The 18,303-nt window shown below is 36.4% G+C and overlaps 2 protein-coding genes across 3 annotated transcripts in view; both read right to left on the minus strand.

Moving 5' to 3' along the window:
• The window catches only part of LOC106065931 (polycystin family receptor for egg jelly-like), a 175,799-nt gene extending 169,576 nt beyond the window's left edge, over positions 1 to 6,223 (minus strand). Inside the window, exons 1-3 of one of the 2 annotated variants that reach the window (XM_056017216.1) lie at positions 6,148 to 6,223; positions 3,475 to 3,527; positions 2,606 to 2,780 (exon numbers count right to left, since the gene is read on the minus strand). In XM_056017216.1, the coding sequence (XP_055873191.1) occupies positions 2,606 to 2,780; positions 3,475 to 3,527; positions 6,148 to 6,167 (248 nt within the window). In that variant the 5' untranslated portion in view covers positions 6,168 to 6,223. The remainder of the gene's footprint in view (positions 1 to 2,605; positions 2,781 to 3,474; positions 3,528 to 6,147) is intronic. The other variant, XM_056017217.1, reaches the window with a different exon arrangement.
• A 6,233-nt stretch (positions 6,224 to 12,456) lies between these two features.
• On the minus strand, positions 12,457 to 17,814 carry LOC106063174 (uncharacterized). The gene is made up of 4 exons (XM_013221484.2): positions 17,656 to 17,814; positions 15,517 to 15,599; positions 13,502 to 13,621; positions 12,457 to 12,603 (listed from the first exon to the last, which is right to left on the minus strand). Exons 1-4 carry the CDS (start codon positions 17,667 to 17,669, stop codon positions 12,581 to 12,583), a joined length of 240 nt encoding a protein of 79 aa, XP_013076938.2. The 5' UTR covers positions 17,670 to 17,814; the 3' UTR covers positions 12,457 to 12,580.
• Positions 17,815 to 18,303: the final 489 nt, after the last annotated feature.

The raw sequence follows: 18,303 nt of genomic DNA on the forward strand, positions 1-18,303 counted from the left end.
CCCACAATCTGACGCTATATCCATTTTGGTTTCCATTTGTGCAATGCATTCAAACGTTTCTTTCTTCAGTTAGTGATCATTTACAATCTCTATCTTTCAACTAGAATCAAGTAGATTGGATTCTGATATCAATAGATAAACTTTGAAAAGGCCTATACACAATTTTTAAATGTGGAGAGGTGATGGATATTTTACAACTCTAATCCTAACCTAAGCCCATTAAACCTAAACTGTACTTATTTGTATCTGGCTAAATTCCTTAAGAACCATAGTCGGACTTGCCTAGAGCCACCTGAGTTATGAGATAGCACAAACTCTCTTTGTAATCTTGTTTTTTTTTTTCAAATACATTTTTCCTATTAGATATTAATTATTCTTGTACCTTGCACTAACCTATCAAATTGTTTCTTTTTGTTTTAGACTCGACGTCCAGAAATGTAAATTGTAGCACGAGAGTTAGCATCCTACCCAACATGAAGTGGAAACACCTTCCGTGAAGAGAAAATGGTATGCCCTAAGAAGACGCGCGTTTAGCAAGTAGAAAGAAAGTTTTATACTTCATCACTTATCAGTAAGTGTTACGATGGACACTGTCAAAGTTTTGTTTTAGTGTCGCACTTAAGTGGTGGGGAAAGAAAATGAAGAAATATTTTCTTTTTACTTTGGGTGCCTGTTTGGATAAAATCACAAGAAAATATCATCTTTCAATCAGGTAGGTAGTTTGTGTCCTTTTTATTGCTTAAAGTTAAAAAGAAACAATCTGTAGAGCAGACATGTCAAACTCATTAAGGTGTACGGGTCACATAAAAAATGTACTATGACCTTTGGGGGCCGCAGCAAAAAAATCAGTTGCAAAACAGCCTACTAGTTATATGAAAATAGTACAATAGAATGCAATAGCATGCCTGTCCCTTAGCTAAATTTGGAGTTCTATTTGGTAATTAAAAATTACTATGATTACACATTATTTTGTTTGTCCTGATGCTTGATATCTTTTCTGGGATAGAAGATTATTAATTGTCAGGTTGAAGTTTGTTAGCCACTGACATTTTCATCAATGATGACAAATTTTGTTCAGATAATCTCGAACGGTGAGATGTTGTAGATTTCATTATTAAAAAAAAAACTGCTCACAGAGATAAATGCTTGCAAACATAGCTAGAATTCTGGCTGCAAATGTCCGCAATTCAACATACCGTTCAAGTAAATAACTGTAAAACTTTGGCACAGCCAATTCTATATACTTCGATTTTAAGAAACAATCTTACAACTATTCTATAGCTCTAGTTGCATATTATCAGAAGCATTTTCAGAAGCAAATGAGAATGGAGATACAAAGAACATTCTGGCTCGTATGAAAAGAAGTCACGAAAACGGTAATTGAAAGAATCTACTAACAATTCCAGGCGTAAGACATATTTACCAAATGTTGTAGCGGTATTTAATCTTTTTAGTTGCTGACATGTTCAGAAGTGAAAAGGATTTGGTTTATCCACAGTCGTAATTTTGCTTGAAATGATCACACGCATTTGTGACAGTTGTGTCTCTGAAGTTATTAATTGAAGTCTTATAGGTTACCAGTGAGATCAACTAAAATACCAAATCTTGAACTCATTCGTAACTTTGGAAATGTCCAACAGGTTCACCTTTCAAGCTCAGAAACAATACAATTTCCTCGCACAGTGCAAAAAAATTCTTCCATACTTTATGACCTGAGAGCCAGCGGACTTCTGTGTAATAGGAAACACAATCAAATTCGTGTCCAATGTCATCCAGAAACATTGAAAATTGACGAGGATTTAAACCACGGGCACGAATCAAATGTGAGTGAGTGAAACTGGTCTTATGACATGTTTGAACTGTAATTGCTTTGTGCAGAATGTTTCTTTTTTAATGATGCACTGAAAATGAGCAAATTTAAAATTAGCATCAGTCTCTCTTATTTTTTGCAAGAAGCTTTGCATCACAACCCTTTCATTTTGTTGTTGGTGCGCCATCCATTGTTAGACTAGCAAGCTTTACCAAAGATAAATTGTACTGCAATATCAACTCCTGTTATTTCTCAAAAACATCCTAGCTTGTTGTGGTGTTATGCATAGAACAGAGCTCAAGAAGCTCCTCGTGAATCTCAGAATCCCTGTCACAGGCCCTTATGAATATAGCCAACTGTGCTACACCCGTTACATCAATTGACTCATAGAGAGCCTATGAAAATAATTCAAAATCAACTATTTTGTTCTTTACTTGTTCACGCAAGATGACGGACATGTCATTTATTCTATCTGCCACAGTGTTCCTAGTTAACTCTATTTCTTGGAATGTTTTTACCTTTTCTGGACAAATTACTTCCTTAGTTTTAACAAAACACTCCTTCATAAATCACATTCACTAAATGATTTGCTATGGCTTGCATCTGACTAAATGTAGCTTGCTTTCACTGATAATAAGTTAAACAAATACTTTTTTTTTTATTCACGTAGCTTATCATCTCTTATTTTACAGCGTAATAGTTTAACATGCCTTCTGTAGAGAGTCAATAATCATAAGGTATTTAGAATAAGAGAAAATGTTACAAGTAACTTTTTGAGCCATTTTCATAACTTACGTAGCTCCATTTGTATGACATTCATCAATATCTTCCTCGCATAATGAGCCTTGGAATCCAGTGTGACATATACATTGGCCCGTTCTCTGGTGACAAAACTTTGCTCCAGTCCAATCACAGTAACAGGTTTGTCTACACTTAACTCCAAATTTTCCCCTCGGACAAGTCTTAAGACCTGCAGTGGAAATACTCTTTATTTATTAGGAATCCTATCAAACAATTTCACAGTGTAACTCGTCATTTCTATCCTGCTTTAGTTTTCTCTAATTTACCCGCTCTCTCTATCTCTCTGCTCTCTTTCTCTATCTCTCTGCTCTCTTTCTCTCTGCTCTCTTTCTCCCCTTTTCTATTTCTCTCTAGTTTTCTCCTTCACTTTTTCTTAAAGCCTCTCCTATCTATCTCTCTATCTCTCTCTCTCTATCTATCTATTTATCTATCTATTTATCTATCTATCTACCTACCTACCTACCTACCTATCTATCTATCTATCTATCTATCTATCTATCTATCTATCTATCTATCTATCTATCTATCTATCTATCTATCTATCTATCTATCTATCTCCTCTTCTCTCTCTCTGTCTGTTTATCTATTTCTTTTTTTCTCTCTTTATATTTATTAATCTATTTATTTCTTTATATCTATCTATTCTATCTACGTTTCTACTACGAATCTATGGATGTATCTATCTATCTATCTATCTATCTATATATATATATATATATATATATATATATATATATATATATATATATATATATATATATATATATATATATATATATATCTGTCCATCTTTAAAAAAAAAAAAGAAAATGAACAAGAAAACCAAAATGTGTAAAAGACAATTCAACATTTGAACTAATCACCTTGTGAATCGGTCATGGAGAAATTTGCGACTATGAAAAACAAAATCTGCCAACTACAAGACATCAAATAAATGTAACGTTAGCTTATAGTGAAAGAAACTAAAAAGTGGCTAAGCTATGTGTCATGTATCTATTCTATACTATACAATTTCTGTATGCAGTTCAACAGCTATAATTGAAACAGAGGGGAGGGAAAAGTCAAAACCCTACAAAAATGCTTATGGGAGTTAGTCAAAGGAACCAGTGTACGAAATTTCATGCGAATCGCTTAGCTAGTTTAAGAGTACTTTTAACACATAAGTCAGCCAGTGAGATTTTACAAATATAATATAGGTTAAGATATCTAACAGTCATTATTAGCTAGCATCTGATATTGTTATTTTAGCAGTGGTGTACATGTTTTTCTTGAATTAATTGTAATGTATTCAGGTACTTAACTGTAAGTTCTAAAAAGACATTACTTTATAGTGTTATACAATACAATGAATACCACAAATTAAATTGTTAGCAGTTTTACTACACTATTAACTATTCCAGAAATTGTATTTTAAATAGATCTCATACAAGCCCTAAAGAATAGAAAGATCTAATGAGTAAAAAGATGTTTTCTCTAGAATGTTGCAGCAGTGCCCTTCCATTCTACAGCTCGGTTGGTCACTCAAATAAAAGCTTGTGACGTCCTTTCCTCCATGATCGAATAGTCTCTACTCAAAACAATATTTTGTAAACCTTTGTATAACAGTTTTGAGTTAAAAGTAACATTCTAAAGATTTTTCAAAACATAACATGCCAAACATAATCACTTCAGAAACCGTCGTCACAAGTAAAAAACATGATACGTTTCACGTAAGAAACATGCTCAGTTTCACGTGAGATACATGGTCAGTTTCACCCAAGACATATGGTCAGTTTCACGTGAAAAACATGGCCAGTTTCACCCGAGAAACATTGTCAGTTTTACCTGATAAACATGGTCAGTTTTACCTGATAAACATGGTCAGTTTCACGCGAGAAATATGGTCAGTTTCACCTGAGAAACATTGTCAGTTTTACCTGATAAACATGGCCAGTTTCACCCGAGAAACATTGTCAGTTTTACCTGATAAACATGGCCAGTTTCACCCGAGAAACATTGACAGTTTCACCTGATAAACATGGTCAGTTTCACGCGAGAAATATGGTCAGTTTCACATAAGAAACATGATCAATTTCACCTGATAAACATGGGCAGTTTCACGTGAGAAATATGGTCAGTTTCACGTGAAAAGCATGGTCAGTTTCACCCGAGAGACATGGTCAGTTTCAGGTCTTAACGTATTACTGTACAACTAAGTATTAAGAACTAAGTTAAAAAAAAACAAAATCTACGTGCATAAAAAATGTATGGTGAAGAAAAAACTATTTACAGCGGGTAAGCCAATAAACTTTTTACAGCGGGTAAGCCAATAAACTATTTACAGCGGGTAAGCCAATAAACTATTTGCAGCGGGTAAGCCAATAAACTATTTACAGCGGGTAAGCCAATAAACTATTTACAGCGGGTAAGCCAATAAACTATTTGCAGCGGGTAAGCCAATAAACTATGTACAGCGGGTAAGCCAATAAACTATTTACAGCGGGTAAGCCAATAAACTATTTGCAGCGGGTAAGCCAATAAACTATGTACAGCGGGTAAGCCAATAAACTATTGTTTACAAAAACATAATTATCCATGTATTTCAGCACTCTCGTATCTCTCAGTGTATGTCTCTCAGTGTATGTCTCACAGTGTATGTCTCTCAGTGTATGTCTCTCAGTGTATGTCTCTCAGTGTATATCTCACAGTGTATGTCTCTCAGTGTATGTCTCTCAGTGTATGTCTCACAGTGTATGTCTCACAGTGTATGTCTCTCAGTGTATGTCTCTCAGTGTATGTCTCACAGTGTATGTCTCACAGTGTATGTCACACAGTGTATGTCTCTCAGTGTATGTCTCACAGTGTATGTCTCTCAGTGTATGTCTCACAGTGTATGTCTCACTGTGTATGTCTCACAGCTTTATGTCAAGATGTAGAACATTCTTTGACACAATCATTCTGAAGCAAAAACATGCACACAAACATACCTTCACACACAGACATCCTAAATGAATATTACACACACCTCCATCCGCTACTCATTTTTTTTTCTTGCCGCTTTAACTTTGAAAGTAGATGATGTGAAGGTCATCTGTTTGTATGGCCCACGGTTAACGAGAACGTCATATAGCCAGCACAATGACCAAAGCCATTACTTTTCCCCAACTAATGTCAGGTAGCCATTAGAGCTGGGTGGACTCAGAGGCACCATAAAAATTCCAGTCTTTACCACGATTAAAACCCGGGACACCCCGGTTCGGAAGCCAATGGCTTTACCACTCAGCCACCGCGCCTCCTTGACGCTTTAACAGTTAATTTTATTTTAAATGTGTGAAACGTTTTGTATTTCTAGTTGGATAGATTCAGATTGAAATCTAGATCTAGATGTAAATGTAATTTAATCATCATTTTTTGTGCAATGATAGATCTTGATCTGGAGTCGCCTGGATGTACTTTAATTTATATCTTTCTTTACCTCCATCTTCAGATGTTTCTCTTTACTTTGGATCTTCTTCCAATCGTATGTTTAGATAATGACAAAACTCTAAAAGTCTTACCTGAATCTAGAAGTATTCATTGCTAAAAATTTCTTTAAACTAAAATTTCACAATGGAACACTTTTTGTTCCCGAAGGTTCAACTAGTGTGTCACTAGAGGTGCTGTATTGTGCTCTCCTTCAAACTCTCTGAATTATAACGTCAGGTCGGACCTAGAATATTTATAGTTTGACGAGCTGAAACACGGTGAAGTTAGTGAACATTGAAGTAACCAGTCGACCGGCGGAGTAGCAAACGGGCCGCTATTTGGCAGGACCGGCCTTAGGTGACCGCAGTGAGCTCCGCACATATGCGACCCCAGTGGGCCCCGCACTTTCATAGGACCCGCCCTAATTCTAGATTATACATTATTAAATTAAACCAATTTATAACTTATAACAAATTTTCCGCGCCCTCCTGTCGATTTACCAGGAACTCCTGTAAATCTTCCGAAATCGCAAAATATACGAAAAAGTCCTTAAAATATACTGAAATATATACACAAAAATTGTCATTTTGGGGTGTCATTCAATATGGAAAACGCCAATCGTATGCGCGGCATTATGCATCAGCCGTAATTGAATGGGAGCTGGCAAGGTTTGATAAATTTAACCGACAGTCAAGAGCGCAGCCAGTCATCCGTAGTGTGAACATTACTCTTGTTTTCTCGTGGACTATCCGCAGAGTGAGCTTTCCCTTACTCCTCGTTTGACCTATTTAGGGAAGAAGAGAAATTATATATATAGATTGGTTAACATGCATGACGCATAGGACGTAATCATCTTACTTCTGTTTTGAAGTAACGTTTGTATTATATAGGATAAGGTAAAAAAAAGCAGACCTAGAATAATACCATTTATTTCATAATGACCTCAAAACTCATTTACGAATCAATACCTCACTACTATCAGTTTAACAGTCGTCTTTGTTTCGCAGTTGTATTTCTAGTTATGACTCAAAAATCTAAAATGTTTTATTGGAAGGTGGTTTCTCCTCTCACCATCTCTGCCTGCGATCCCGTCTAGGCCACCAATCATCTTCCTCCAAGCGTCTTTTCCATCTGCTACCAAATCGAGGTGTAATGTATTCCTGCATGTTAGAGTTCACTTTAAACGCAGTCGGTGTATTGTATAGAGAGTTAAGGGACATCTTATGGCGACGCAACGACAGAGCAATGACTGAGCTCGATGAAGTACCCACCTTTGTAGAACTAAAACAAGTCATAGACAAGATGGTTGATGGCTGAGCCCAGAGGCGTAGCTTGGGTGGGGGATTGGGATCCTTGTTTGAAAATCCCCCAGGGACTCCATTACGCCATTGTTTCATGTCATGATGTCGAATGTCAAAATGCAGGAGCCCCTAAAGAGGTTAAGTCACCCGGGCCTCCAAATCCCTAACTTTGCCACTGGCTGAGCCCCTTGCTGCGATGGTATCCCACAAGACCTTCTGAAACAGTACAAAACTATATTAAGCCAAGAAGGTGTCTTGCCACAGAAATCGCGGGTTGCTAAGATCGTTAGCTTTTACAAGAACAAAGGTGGTAGAAGCGAGTGCAACAATTACAGGGAAATTTCCCTCCTAAGTAGTGTAGTCAAAGTCTTAGCCCAAGTAATACTACCCTGGCAACAAAAACGCTCCGATCAGATCTACCCAGAATTAAATCCAATGTGGCTTTTGCTTTGACCCAGGGAGATTGGCAATGGCTAATATTTGTTACACCAAGCATGTCAAACACGGCCCGCTTAGCCACCTTAAAAATTATAAAAATAATGTTAAACTGTTACGCTGGAAAATATGAGATGACAAGCTACTTGAATCGAAAAATAGTATTTGTTAAACTGAACAACGAGTGTGAGTCTGCAGTGAAAGCCATTTAAACTACATTTTGTCATTAATTACAAGCCATAGCAAATCATTTAGTGAATGTGATTTTATGAAGGAATGTGTCATTAAAGACGAAGTAATTTGTCCAGAAAAGGTGAAAGCATTCACAGAAATAGCGTTAACTAGTGCCACTGTGGCAGATAGAATAAATGATATGTCAGTCAGATTGCGTGAACAATTAAAAATTTTAAATAATCTTCCTTAGCTCTCCAAGAGTTAACTGATGTAATGGTTGTAACACAGTTGGCTATATTCATAAGGGCCTGTGACATGAATTTTGAGATACATGAGAAGCTACTTGAGCTCAGTTCTATGCATAACACCACAACAAGCGAGGATGTTTTTAAGAAATTAGAAGAGGAGATATTGCAGTTCAATTTATTTTTGGTAAAACTAGCTAGTCTAACAACGGATGGCGTACCAACCATAAAATTAAATGGTTTGGATGCAAAGCTACTTGCAAAAATAAGACAGACTGATGCTCATTTTTAAATTTGCTTATTTTCAGTGCATCATTCACTAAGAAACATTCTGCGCACAGCAATTACAGCTCCAACTTGTCATAAGACCGGTTTCAGTCGCTCTCATTTTTATCCGTGCCTGTAGTTTAAATCATCGCTAATTTTCCATGTTTCTGGATGTCATTGGACACGAATTTGATTGTGTTCCCTACTACACAAAAGTCCGCTGGCTCATGTCATAAATTATTGAAGAGATTTTTTGCACTGCGTGAGGAAATTGTATTGTTGCTGAACATAAAAGGTGAACCTGTTGAACATTTCCAAACTGACTAATGCGTTCGGGATCTGCCATTGGCAGTTGATCTCACTGCTCACCTGCAAGACTTGAATTTGAAACTTCACTTCAAAGTAAAGACAAAATGGTCACTATTGCATGTAATCATGTGAAGTGCTTACAAGCAAAATTACGACTGTGGATAAACCAAATATGAAGAAAAAATCTTGTTCACTTCTCAACGTGTCAGGAACTAAAAAGATTAAATACCGCTACAACATTTGGTAAATATGTCTTACACCTGGAATTGTTAGTAGATGCTTTCAATGACCGTTTTCGTGACTTCTTTTCATACGAGCCAGAATTTTCTTTGTTTGTATCTCCATTTTCATTTGCTTCTGAAAATGCTTCTGATAATATGCAACTAGAGCTATAGAATAGCTGTAAGATTGTTTCTTAAAATCGAAGTATATAGAATTGGCTCTGCCAAAGTTTTACAGCTATTTACTCTGTTGAATTGCGGACGTTTGCAGCCAGAATACTTGCTGTTTGCAAGCATTTATCTCTGTGAGCAGTTCTTTTCCATAATGAAAGCTACAAAAGCACCTCACCGTTCGAGATTATGTCATCAAAATTTGTCGTCAGTGATGAAAGTGTTAGTGGAAAACAAACTTCATCATGACATTAATAAAGTTGTATCCCATAAAAGATGTCAAGCATCAGAACAAAGAAAATAATGCGTAATCATAATAACTTTTAATTACCAAATGGTACTACAAATTTAGCTAAATAAGGGACAGGTATGACATTAATTATTGTATTCTATTGTATTGTTTCTAATTTACATAAAACTAGTAGGCTGTTTTACAACTGATTTTTGGCTGCGGCCCCTCAGGTCATAGTAAGTTTTTATGCGGCCTATACACCTTAATGTTTGACATGTCTGTGCTACACGCTTATCTAATCTTGGAATAGTAATATTTTGGGCCGGAACTGTGTTTTCCTTATATGTGTGATAGCAGTACACATTTCACGGCCCACTCTGTTTCTTTCTGCCTCTCTCTTTCACTTTCTGGAACCTTCTTTTTTTTACCTGCGCATCGTAATTTCTCCAACATAGACTTTTGTCTTGATTTGGAAAGAACCGCTTCATAATGGTTCCGGTCACTTCATCCCCGGTCACTTCATCCCCGGTCACTTCATCCCCGGTCATTTCATCCCCGGTCACTTCATCCCCGGTCATTTCATCCCCTGGTCATTTCATCCCCTGGTCACTTCATCCCCCGGTCACTTCATCCCCCGGTCATTTCATCCCCAATTAAATATTTTATATATAAATATGATTATGTAGAATGCTTTCTTTTTTATATTTTATGACATATTACTAATGCGTTTATAGTGTTTCCTCTTCCACTTTGTATTCTAAATGAGAAATCTAATATTATATGGTAAATCTGGATGTGTACTTATCTAGAGCGTAATGATTAAAGGCCAAGGTGTAGTGCAAGTAGTGGGAATCTTTTGATAGATAGAAGTGCGATTAGAATAATTATGACCGTGCCGCTGATAACTTATCATCAAAGGCCAAGGTGTGGTGCAAGTAGTGGAAATCTTTTGAAAGATAGAAGTGCGATTAGAATAATTATGACCGTGCCGCTGATAACTTATCATCAAAGGCCAATGTGTGGTGCAAGTAGTGGAAATCTTTTGAGAGATAGAAGTGCGATTACAATAATTATGACCGTGCCGCTGATAACTTATCATCAAAGGCCAATGTGTGGTGAAAGTACGACCATGTTTCACTTTATTTGATTTTTCAATCGCTCTTTCTTGAAAATGGGCGAGTCATTTTTAGCCTTGTAATAAAGGCGGTCTTCCTTATAAACATTAAAGTTACAAATTGTGTTATAGGATTTTATTTCTATCGATATTTCATTTCTACACGTATATATAAGTATGTATTTTGTTTATTGATATTCACTTTAGATATTGAAACTGGTGGGGGGGGGGGCCTCTAGTTATGTGAACATACCCGTCATGATGAGGTTCCTATAGCCTTAAAATTAATTGTTTGAGTGCTTATTGGAAATAATCTTGCATGTATATTTAGGGTGTGATTCTCTCTCTCTCTCTCTCTCTCTGTCATTTAAATAAAAAAGGAATACATTAAATATTGCTCATTTAATGCTTTTTAAAATTACTATTTGTTAGATAAAATTATCAGATGATGAAAATATCAGGGGATGAAGTGACAGGGGGATGAAGTGACCAGGGGATGAAATGACCGGGGATGAAGTGACCGGGGGATGAAGTGACCAGGGGATGAAATGACCAGGGGATGAAATGACCGGGTATGAAGTGACCGGGGATGAAGTGACCGGGGATGAAGTGACCGGTCACCTTCATAATGCACATCTTACACCAACACACACTCCTATTTTTGACCAGTTAGTTATAAAATCGCGTTTTCGCTTTTAAATATGCACGCGCCCCCTCCCCCCACCTACGCCAGCAACAAAAAGTTAGTCTTTCATATACTATTACTTTTCTTCGACCAATTAATTTAATCTATTTTTTTTTAACGTGACCCCCCCCCCTTTTTTTTTTTGGTTAGTTTTTTTTTTCAACTTTCAATCTTAAAGCAAGCAAATTACCGTATTAGAAACTGCATACATTTCTTCATTCTATCAGTTTCTAGCAAAGACATAAAAACAGTAAGGTCGAAAGCCCCAACTGAATGCCACATTCCCGGGGCTGAGTAGCCCCGTAAAAATAATGCATTCCTCATTATTCCACTTTATTATCTATACTATATGTAGAATGCGCATTATGGGAAAGCTATCCTTTTTTCAATATTTGTGGTGGTCCCCTTAAATACCAGCAAGGTAAACTTATCCTTCAGTATTCGAAGATGTTACTAAATTTGTTGTGTTTAGTTCACTTAAATAATTGTTAATGCTATTTCTCCTGTACTCATTCTCCGATCAATTTGAAACTTAAAACAATTCTTTATTGTATCTAACAAAACATGAATTAATAAAAAAAATATACTAATGTGAATGAGATAAAAGTTAATTAAATATATCATGAAGTCTAGTTAAGCCACGGTTGTTTCTTTTTGTCTTGTTTAGTGGAGTACAATTTAAGTGGCTATTCTGTTTATTTACATTGCGCAAGTAGTTCCTGTACTACTGCTATGAATGACATGTCTACGAGAAATGTGCCTACAGGCATCCTACAAACGTGATGTAATAATCTTCCTCTTCATTTGTGATTGGATGTATTACATCCACCTCTCGTTAGAAATGGTAAAACAAAACAAAACAAACAAACAATCAACAAAAAACCATTTAAACATTTAGTGGAAAAGCCGCAGCCAAGAAGTCAAAGAGCCGCAGCCAAGAAGTCAAAGAGCCGAAGTCAAAGAGCCGAAGCCAAGAAGTCAAAGAGCCGCAGCCAAGAAGTCAAAGAGCCGCAGCCAAGAAGTCAAAGAGCCGCAGCCAAGAAGTCAAAGAGCCGCAGCCAAGAAGTCAAAGAGCCGCAGCCAAGTAGTCAAAGAGCCAAAAAAAAACACACACTTCAGAATTGAATTATTTAAAAAGAAAACCTGAACTCACAAAACATTCTTAACGAAGGAAACATTTATAGAAATGAGAATCTATGACTTCAGTTATTGAAGAGAAAATGTTGACACTTTAACAACAATGTTCATTCAGATGTTCAACGTTAGTAGACATAAGTTTATTTCTGTTAGACAAAGTGGGAATCCATTGTTTCTAATTTTGGTTTCATCAAATCTTCTTGTCCTTTTTTTTAGCGTCCTTCAATTATTTGACTATGTCTCTAAGCACCTTGAGCCTGGAAATAAATGTAGGGACTAATTACAGTTCAGTTATTGAATAATAAAAATACAAACAATAAACAAAAAAAAAAGAACCAGTGTGTGTGTATATATAAACAAATATATTATCCAGCCGAGCCGCCCCTGCTAAACTACAAGCATATCCTAGTACAAAAAAAAGGTTATTGGTGTCACTAATCCCACCTTCGATTTGACAAATTATATTACCGCTATTAATGATATCATTGAACAAGGAATTGTCATCACTCGTGTGACAAGCTGAGGTGTTTGGTGACATTTGAAAATGTTTTTCATTGACATTTTTAGTTGCTAACTAAAAAAAAAAAATAAACTTTGATTTTAAATAAACTGTTTTTCTAATTAAACTTAAGCCTTAATTATTTTTTTTTTGTTAAACTAAAAGGTTATTCTTATTAAATTAACTTAAAGAACTACCTCTAACACTAAAGCACTAGCACTAACTCTAGAAGACTACTCCTAACACTACAGCACTAGTCGTAACCTCAGGGCATTAGTCCTAATTTTATAGCACCAGCCCTAACCTCGGACAACTAGCCCTAAACCTAGCGCACTAGCCCTAACCCTAGAGCACCAGCCATAACCTCGGACAACTAGCCCTAAACCTAGCGCACTAGCCCTAACCCTAGAGCACCAGCCATAACCTCGGACAACTAGCCCTAAACCTAGCGCACTAGCCCTAACCCTAGAGCACCAGCCATAACCTCGGACAACTAGCCCTAAACCTAGCGCACTAGCCCTAACCCTAGAGCACCAGCCATAACCTCGGACAACTAGCCCTAAACCTAGCGCACTAGCCCTAATCCTAGAGCACCAGCCATAACCTCGGACAACTATTTAGAGCACTAGTATTCTTCAGAACTAGCCCTGACTTACCTCCGTAACAGTAAACAGATTGCTTCTTGTAACAAGAACAAAGTTCACAGTTAGTATCTGGGATTGGTACGAACTGTCTATCTTCATACTCAACTCCCTTAAACAGACATGTTTGTTGGACTGGAAGTAGAGAACAATGAACATTTAGATACATTTTGTTGCTTTTGATTCTATTCAAGCTTAACGTTTTTCATCGGATTGAGGTGAAGCAGAGGAGTTAGTGAACGTTTCATCTTGCGTTTGTCGTGTACATAATTTAGATTTTGTCAACTAGATTTAAGAAAGCATCAATACGTGTATTCATAGATTCCCTTCAAGAAGGACACTAGAATAAAAAAGACATTAGAAGAGGGGAAGTTTTAATATTTGAAATCATACGTGACATGAATCTGTTCTCCTAGCAAACATTTTTGAATACAACATACTTGCACTAATATTATTACCAACGAAAGGATGTTTAAGATTTAATGTTACACTAAAACTCGTAGACGGCTAACTTTTGTCCAAATCACCTAAAAACTGTGATCTCGAATAAAAAAAAAATGAGATAATTAATACCATTATTCCACAGTGTAGGAGAATAAAAAATAGGATCGTTACAGCTCTCGTCTAGAAGAAAATAAATTTATCAATTAACTTGGGGAAAAAACGAATGTAGATGAATTTAGACCGAAAGTGAAAATGAACTTAGGAAATGTCAAGGTTTTAACTTGCCTTGAACTTATTTATGACGTAGTATCTACGTGTAAGAGTTAAGAGTCCAGCTTTTGTATTCGTCTGATGGTAAACAAACAAAAAGTCTACACATTCATGAACACATCAAAATAGCCTTGAATTTATTTTGCGCGAACTGAGAAGGCACTGGGGCGCGGGTCAAGTCAACTTTTTTAGCGGCCCCCGAAAGGGGAAAAGACGCTATTAGTTTTGTGCGAAATGTCTGTCCGTCCGTCCCGTTTAGATCTCGTAAACTAGAAGAGATATTTAAAATCCGACTTCACAATATTTTAGACCATTCAAAGTTCTGATGCAACGGCTACTTTTTTTTTTCCTGAAAGCGAAAATTCTAATTTTTAAAAATCAATTATGCAAGAAGTTTTTTATAAGAAAAAGCTAATTAGTATGCATTATATGTTACACCTAATTTAAGACGAATAGTAATCTTATAAACATCATTTTCGTGATCTTTTATTGTTTAGTACCCCTCTATTTATTTTGAGAATTCGAAAATGAGATTGAGCCTTTTCAAAGAAATTAATTTATTTAGTTCGAACCGAGGGTCCCGGGTTCGAATCCTGGTGAAGACTGGGATTTTCAACTTCTGAGTCTACCCAGCTCTAATGGGTACCTGACATTAGTTGGGGAAAAGCAAAGGCGGTTGGTCGTTGTGCTGGCTACATGACACCCTCGTTAACCGTAGGCCACAACGATAGATGAACTTTACATCATCTGCCCTATAGACCACAAACTACATTCACTTTCACGTATCCTTTGATCTGCGGGACGGTTGGGGCACTACACAAGATCTGTTAACCTTCTTTCTCCATTCTTAACTCTCATTTGTCTTTGATATAATTTCATTCGGATGTTCTTTCTGAAAATATTGAAGCCTACCTGGGTGGACCACTGGTCGTGCGGTTTGCGCGCTGGACTGTCGTTTGGATTTATCGACGATCGAAGGTTCAAACCCTGCCTGCTCCCATCCCCCGTCGTCCTGCGGGAGGTTTGGACTAGGAAGTAAACTATCTTCAACTCTGAAGGATTATCCGAATTATGTAAAACATTTTACTTCGGGGGCCGATTTTGAGTTTGTGTTTCCACACAAACTGTCTTTTGTAACCTTGTTTTAATTATTAAGAGCTTCAAGTGACGATTGACAAAAGATAAACAGAACAAAATCAATCTTGGTCTTTTCATGGAGCTATTGAAGGTCTGTGTGGGGATACTTTCCAATGCTTTTACAAAGCATAGAATTAGATATGAAAAAACTAACTTCCAGGAATCTTAAACCTGCTCACCTTTTTTACTCATCACAGGTCCAGTCTCAGATTGGTGAATGAAACAAGACAGAATCAATAACACACAGAAGCATTGTAGAGTGCTGCAAGAAGCAAAAAAAAACAACAACAACTTCATATCATATCCAAAAGTTCAGAAATAGAAACAGATATAACCTCAGTATTGCGGGGGGTGAGTACAAGAGAGAGAGCCAACGAATAAGGAAGAATGTCATGTCGCTTTTAGAAAGAAACAACTGACCATACTTCCCAAACCTTGGCTCGAGGTTAAAATATACACGTTGTCGAACTGGGGACTTCCGGGCGTTTACCACTCAGCCACTACTTCCTTTATTTCCGCGTGAAGCTATGTTCTTCTTATTAGGGTTAAGATAAAGATTATTTTAAAGAATCCACCCTTTTTTTTCTAATATCTCAAGAGCATACACACAGTTATCTTATCTTATCTTATATAATACAGACGTTACTTCAAAAAAGAAGATGATTACGTCCTACGCGTCATGCATTTAGTCATGCATATTAACCAATGACTTAAATTCTGCCAAGTCACTGGTTTTCCTGGCTAGCTCAGGCAACCCATTCCATGCTCTAATAGCACTAGGGAAGAAGGAGTATTTGTACAAATTTGTCCTAGCATATGGGACGAGGAATGTGCCTTTATCTTTGTGTCTTTCAGAGTATTTTATTAAATTTTGTTTTTGTATTTGAAGATTATGGTTCAGTGTTTTATGTATTATTGCTAATTTACTTTTGAGCCTTCTGTCCTGAAGGCTTTCTAAATTTAGCGATTTTACTAAAGGTGTTACTCTAGTCAAATGTGAATATTCGTTTGTTATGAATCGCACTGCTCTATTTTGTGTCTGTTCTAGTTTCTTAATGTTTTCTTGAGCTGAGGGGTCCCAAACAGAGGATGCATATTCTATTATTGGCCTAACCAAGGTTAAATAACATTTTAGTTTTATGTTCTTATTTGATTTATAGAAATTTCTTTTAATAAATCCTAATGCTTTGTTTGATTTTTTTGTAGTTTCATCAATATGTGGATTCCATGACAGTTTTTCATTTATTATAACACCTAGGTATTTTGCGTTTTTAGTCTGTGTTACTGGTTTGCCATGAATAAGATAAGTGGAATTAATTTGTTTTAGTTTTTTTGTTACTCTTAACAACTGACATTTTTCTGGGTGGAAAGACATGCTCCAATTTGATTCCCATTTCTGTAATTCATCTAATTCTCTTTGTAAAATATCTGTGTCTTGTGTTGTTTTTATTGTTTTATATATTATGCAATCGTCTGCGAATAATCTGACTTTTGTTCCTGAAGTAATGCAATTTGGTAAATCATTTATGTAAATTAAAAATAGTAGTGGACCCAAGACTGTTCCTTGAGGTACACCTGAGTTTACTGTTATCGGTGTTGATTTAGAGCCATTTATTATTACAGTTTGTTCTCTCCCTATCAGAAAGTCTTTAATCCACTGATGCAGTGGACCATTAATGCCGAAATATTTTAATTTTTTAAGCAAACTATGGTGGTGAACTTTGTCAAAAGCCTTAGAAAAATCTAGTAAGATAGCATCTATTTGTTCACTATTATCTAAACCTTTTGAAAAATCATCAATTAGTCCTATTAGTTGTGTTTCACATGATCTATATTTCCTAAAGCCATGTTGGTATGGTGTGAGGACATTATGTTTGTCTAAGTGGTTTATGATGTTGCTACATATTATGTGTTCTAGGATTTTACATGTGATGCTGGTAAGTGATACTGGTCTGTAGTTTCCTGGGTCAGATTTTTCTCCTTTTTTAAATAGGGGGGTGACATTAGCTTCTTTCCAGTCCTTTGGTACTCTGCCCTGGTTAAGCGAAGCCTGAAAGAGTATTTCAGTATCTACCTTTCTTATATCTATCTTTAGAATAGATAAAAGTCAATTACTCCTTCCAGGCCTTACGATCTACAGGCCAATGATGTCATAAGTTTCTGAAGCCAATTGTTAACAAGGGTGTCACACACACACACACATATACATACATCTATGTGTGTGTGTGTGTCACATTCTATATATATTCTTAACGTAGACTTAAACATTGACGGTGACGCCAACTAAAAATGTGACTAGCTTCTTTAAAATATTTTACCTGTTTAGTCCCATTTCTTGAAGAAGCGTACACACGATGGACTCAACTCTGGATCTCTGGTGTAAGTGAAGACGCAGATGGTTCTTGTTTAAATACTTGATAAGAGACACAAGGCTTATTAAACCGTTTAATATATCACTGCCCACGTGGTTTAGTGTACCAAGTGGAAACAGCTGGCTAGCCAATATCCATCACATGCCAGAAAGGTGGGACCATAGGATTAGCAGTGGGGGGGGGGGGGGGTTGTGGATAAACATTGGCCAATGACGTGTACAGGTAGTGTACACACCGGGGTCAGCCATGTGTGAAGTACGATGAGCAACTGAAAAGACTTTATCACCAGAAACAATCATTGGGCAGAAGGACAATGCTTGAAGTAATTAAGTACAAACCTTTATTTATACAGACCAGACATTTCTATGGGTTAAATTTACTAGGCTTCTTGAAAGTTATATTTTATGAATGGGAATGGAAGAAAGAAACTTGAAAAGTAACAAACAAACAAAATATATCTCAGGGGAATAACTGTATATTGAAAGTCGCATATATCAGTACTGTAAGATTTATTTTCCTTAATATCAAACTAAATTTATTAATTACTACTATAATTATGTAATTAATTTGATAATTTGTTGATTGATTCAATTT

Source organism: Biomphalaria glabrata, chromosome 18, assembly GCF_947242115.1.
Source record: "Biomphalaria glabrata chromosome 18, xgBioGlab47.1, whole genome shotgun sequence".
Lineage (NCBI taxonomy): Eukaryota > Metazoa > Mollusca > Gastropoda > Planorbidae > Biomphalaria > Biomphalaria glabrata.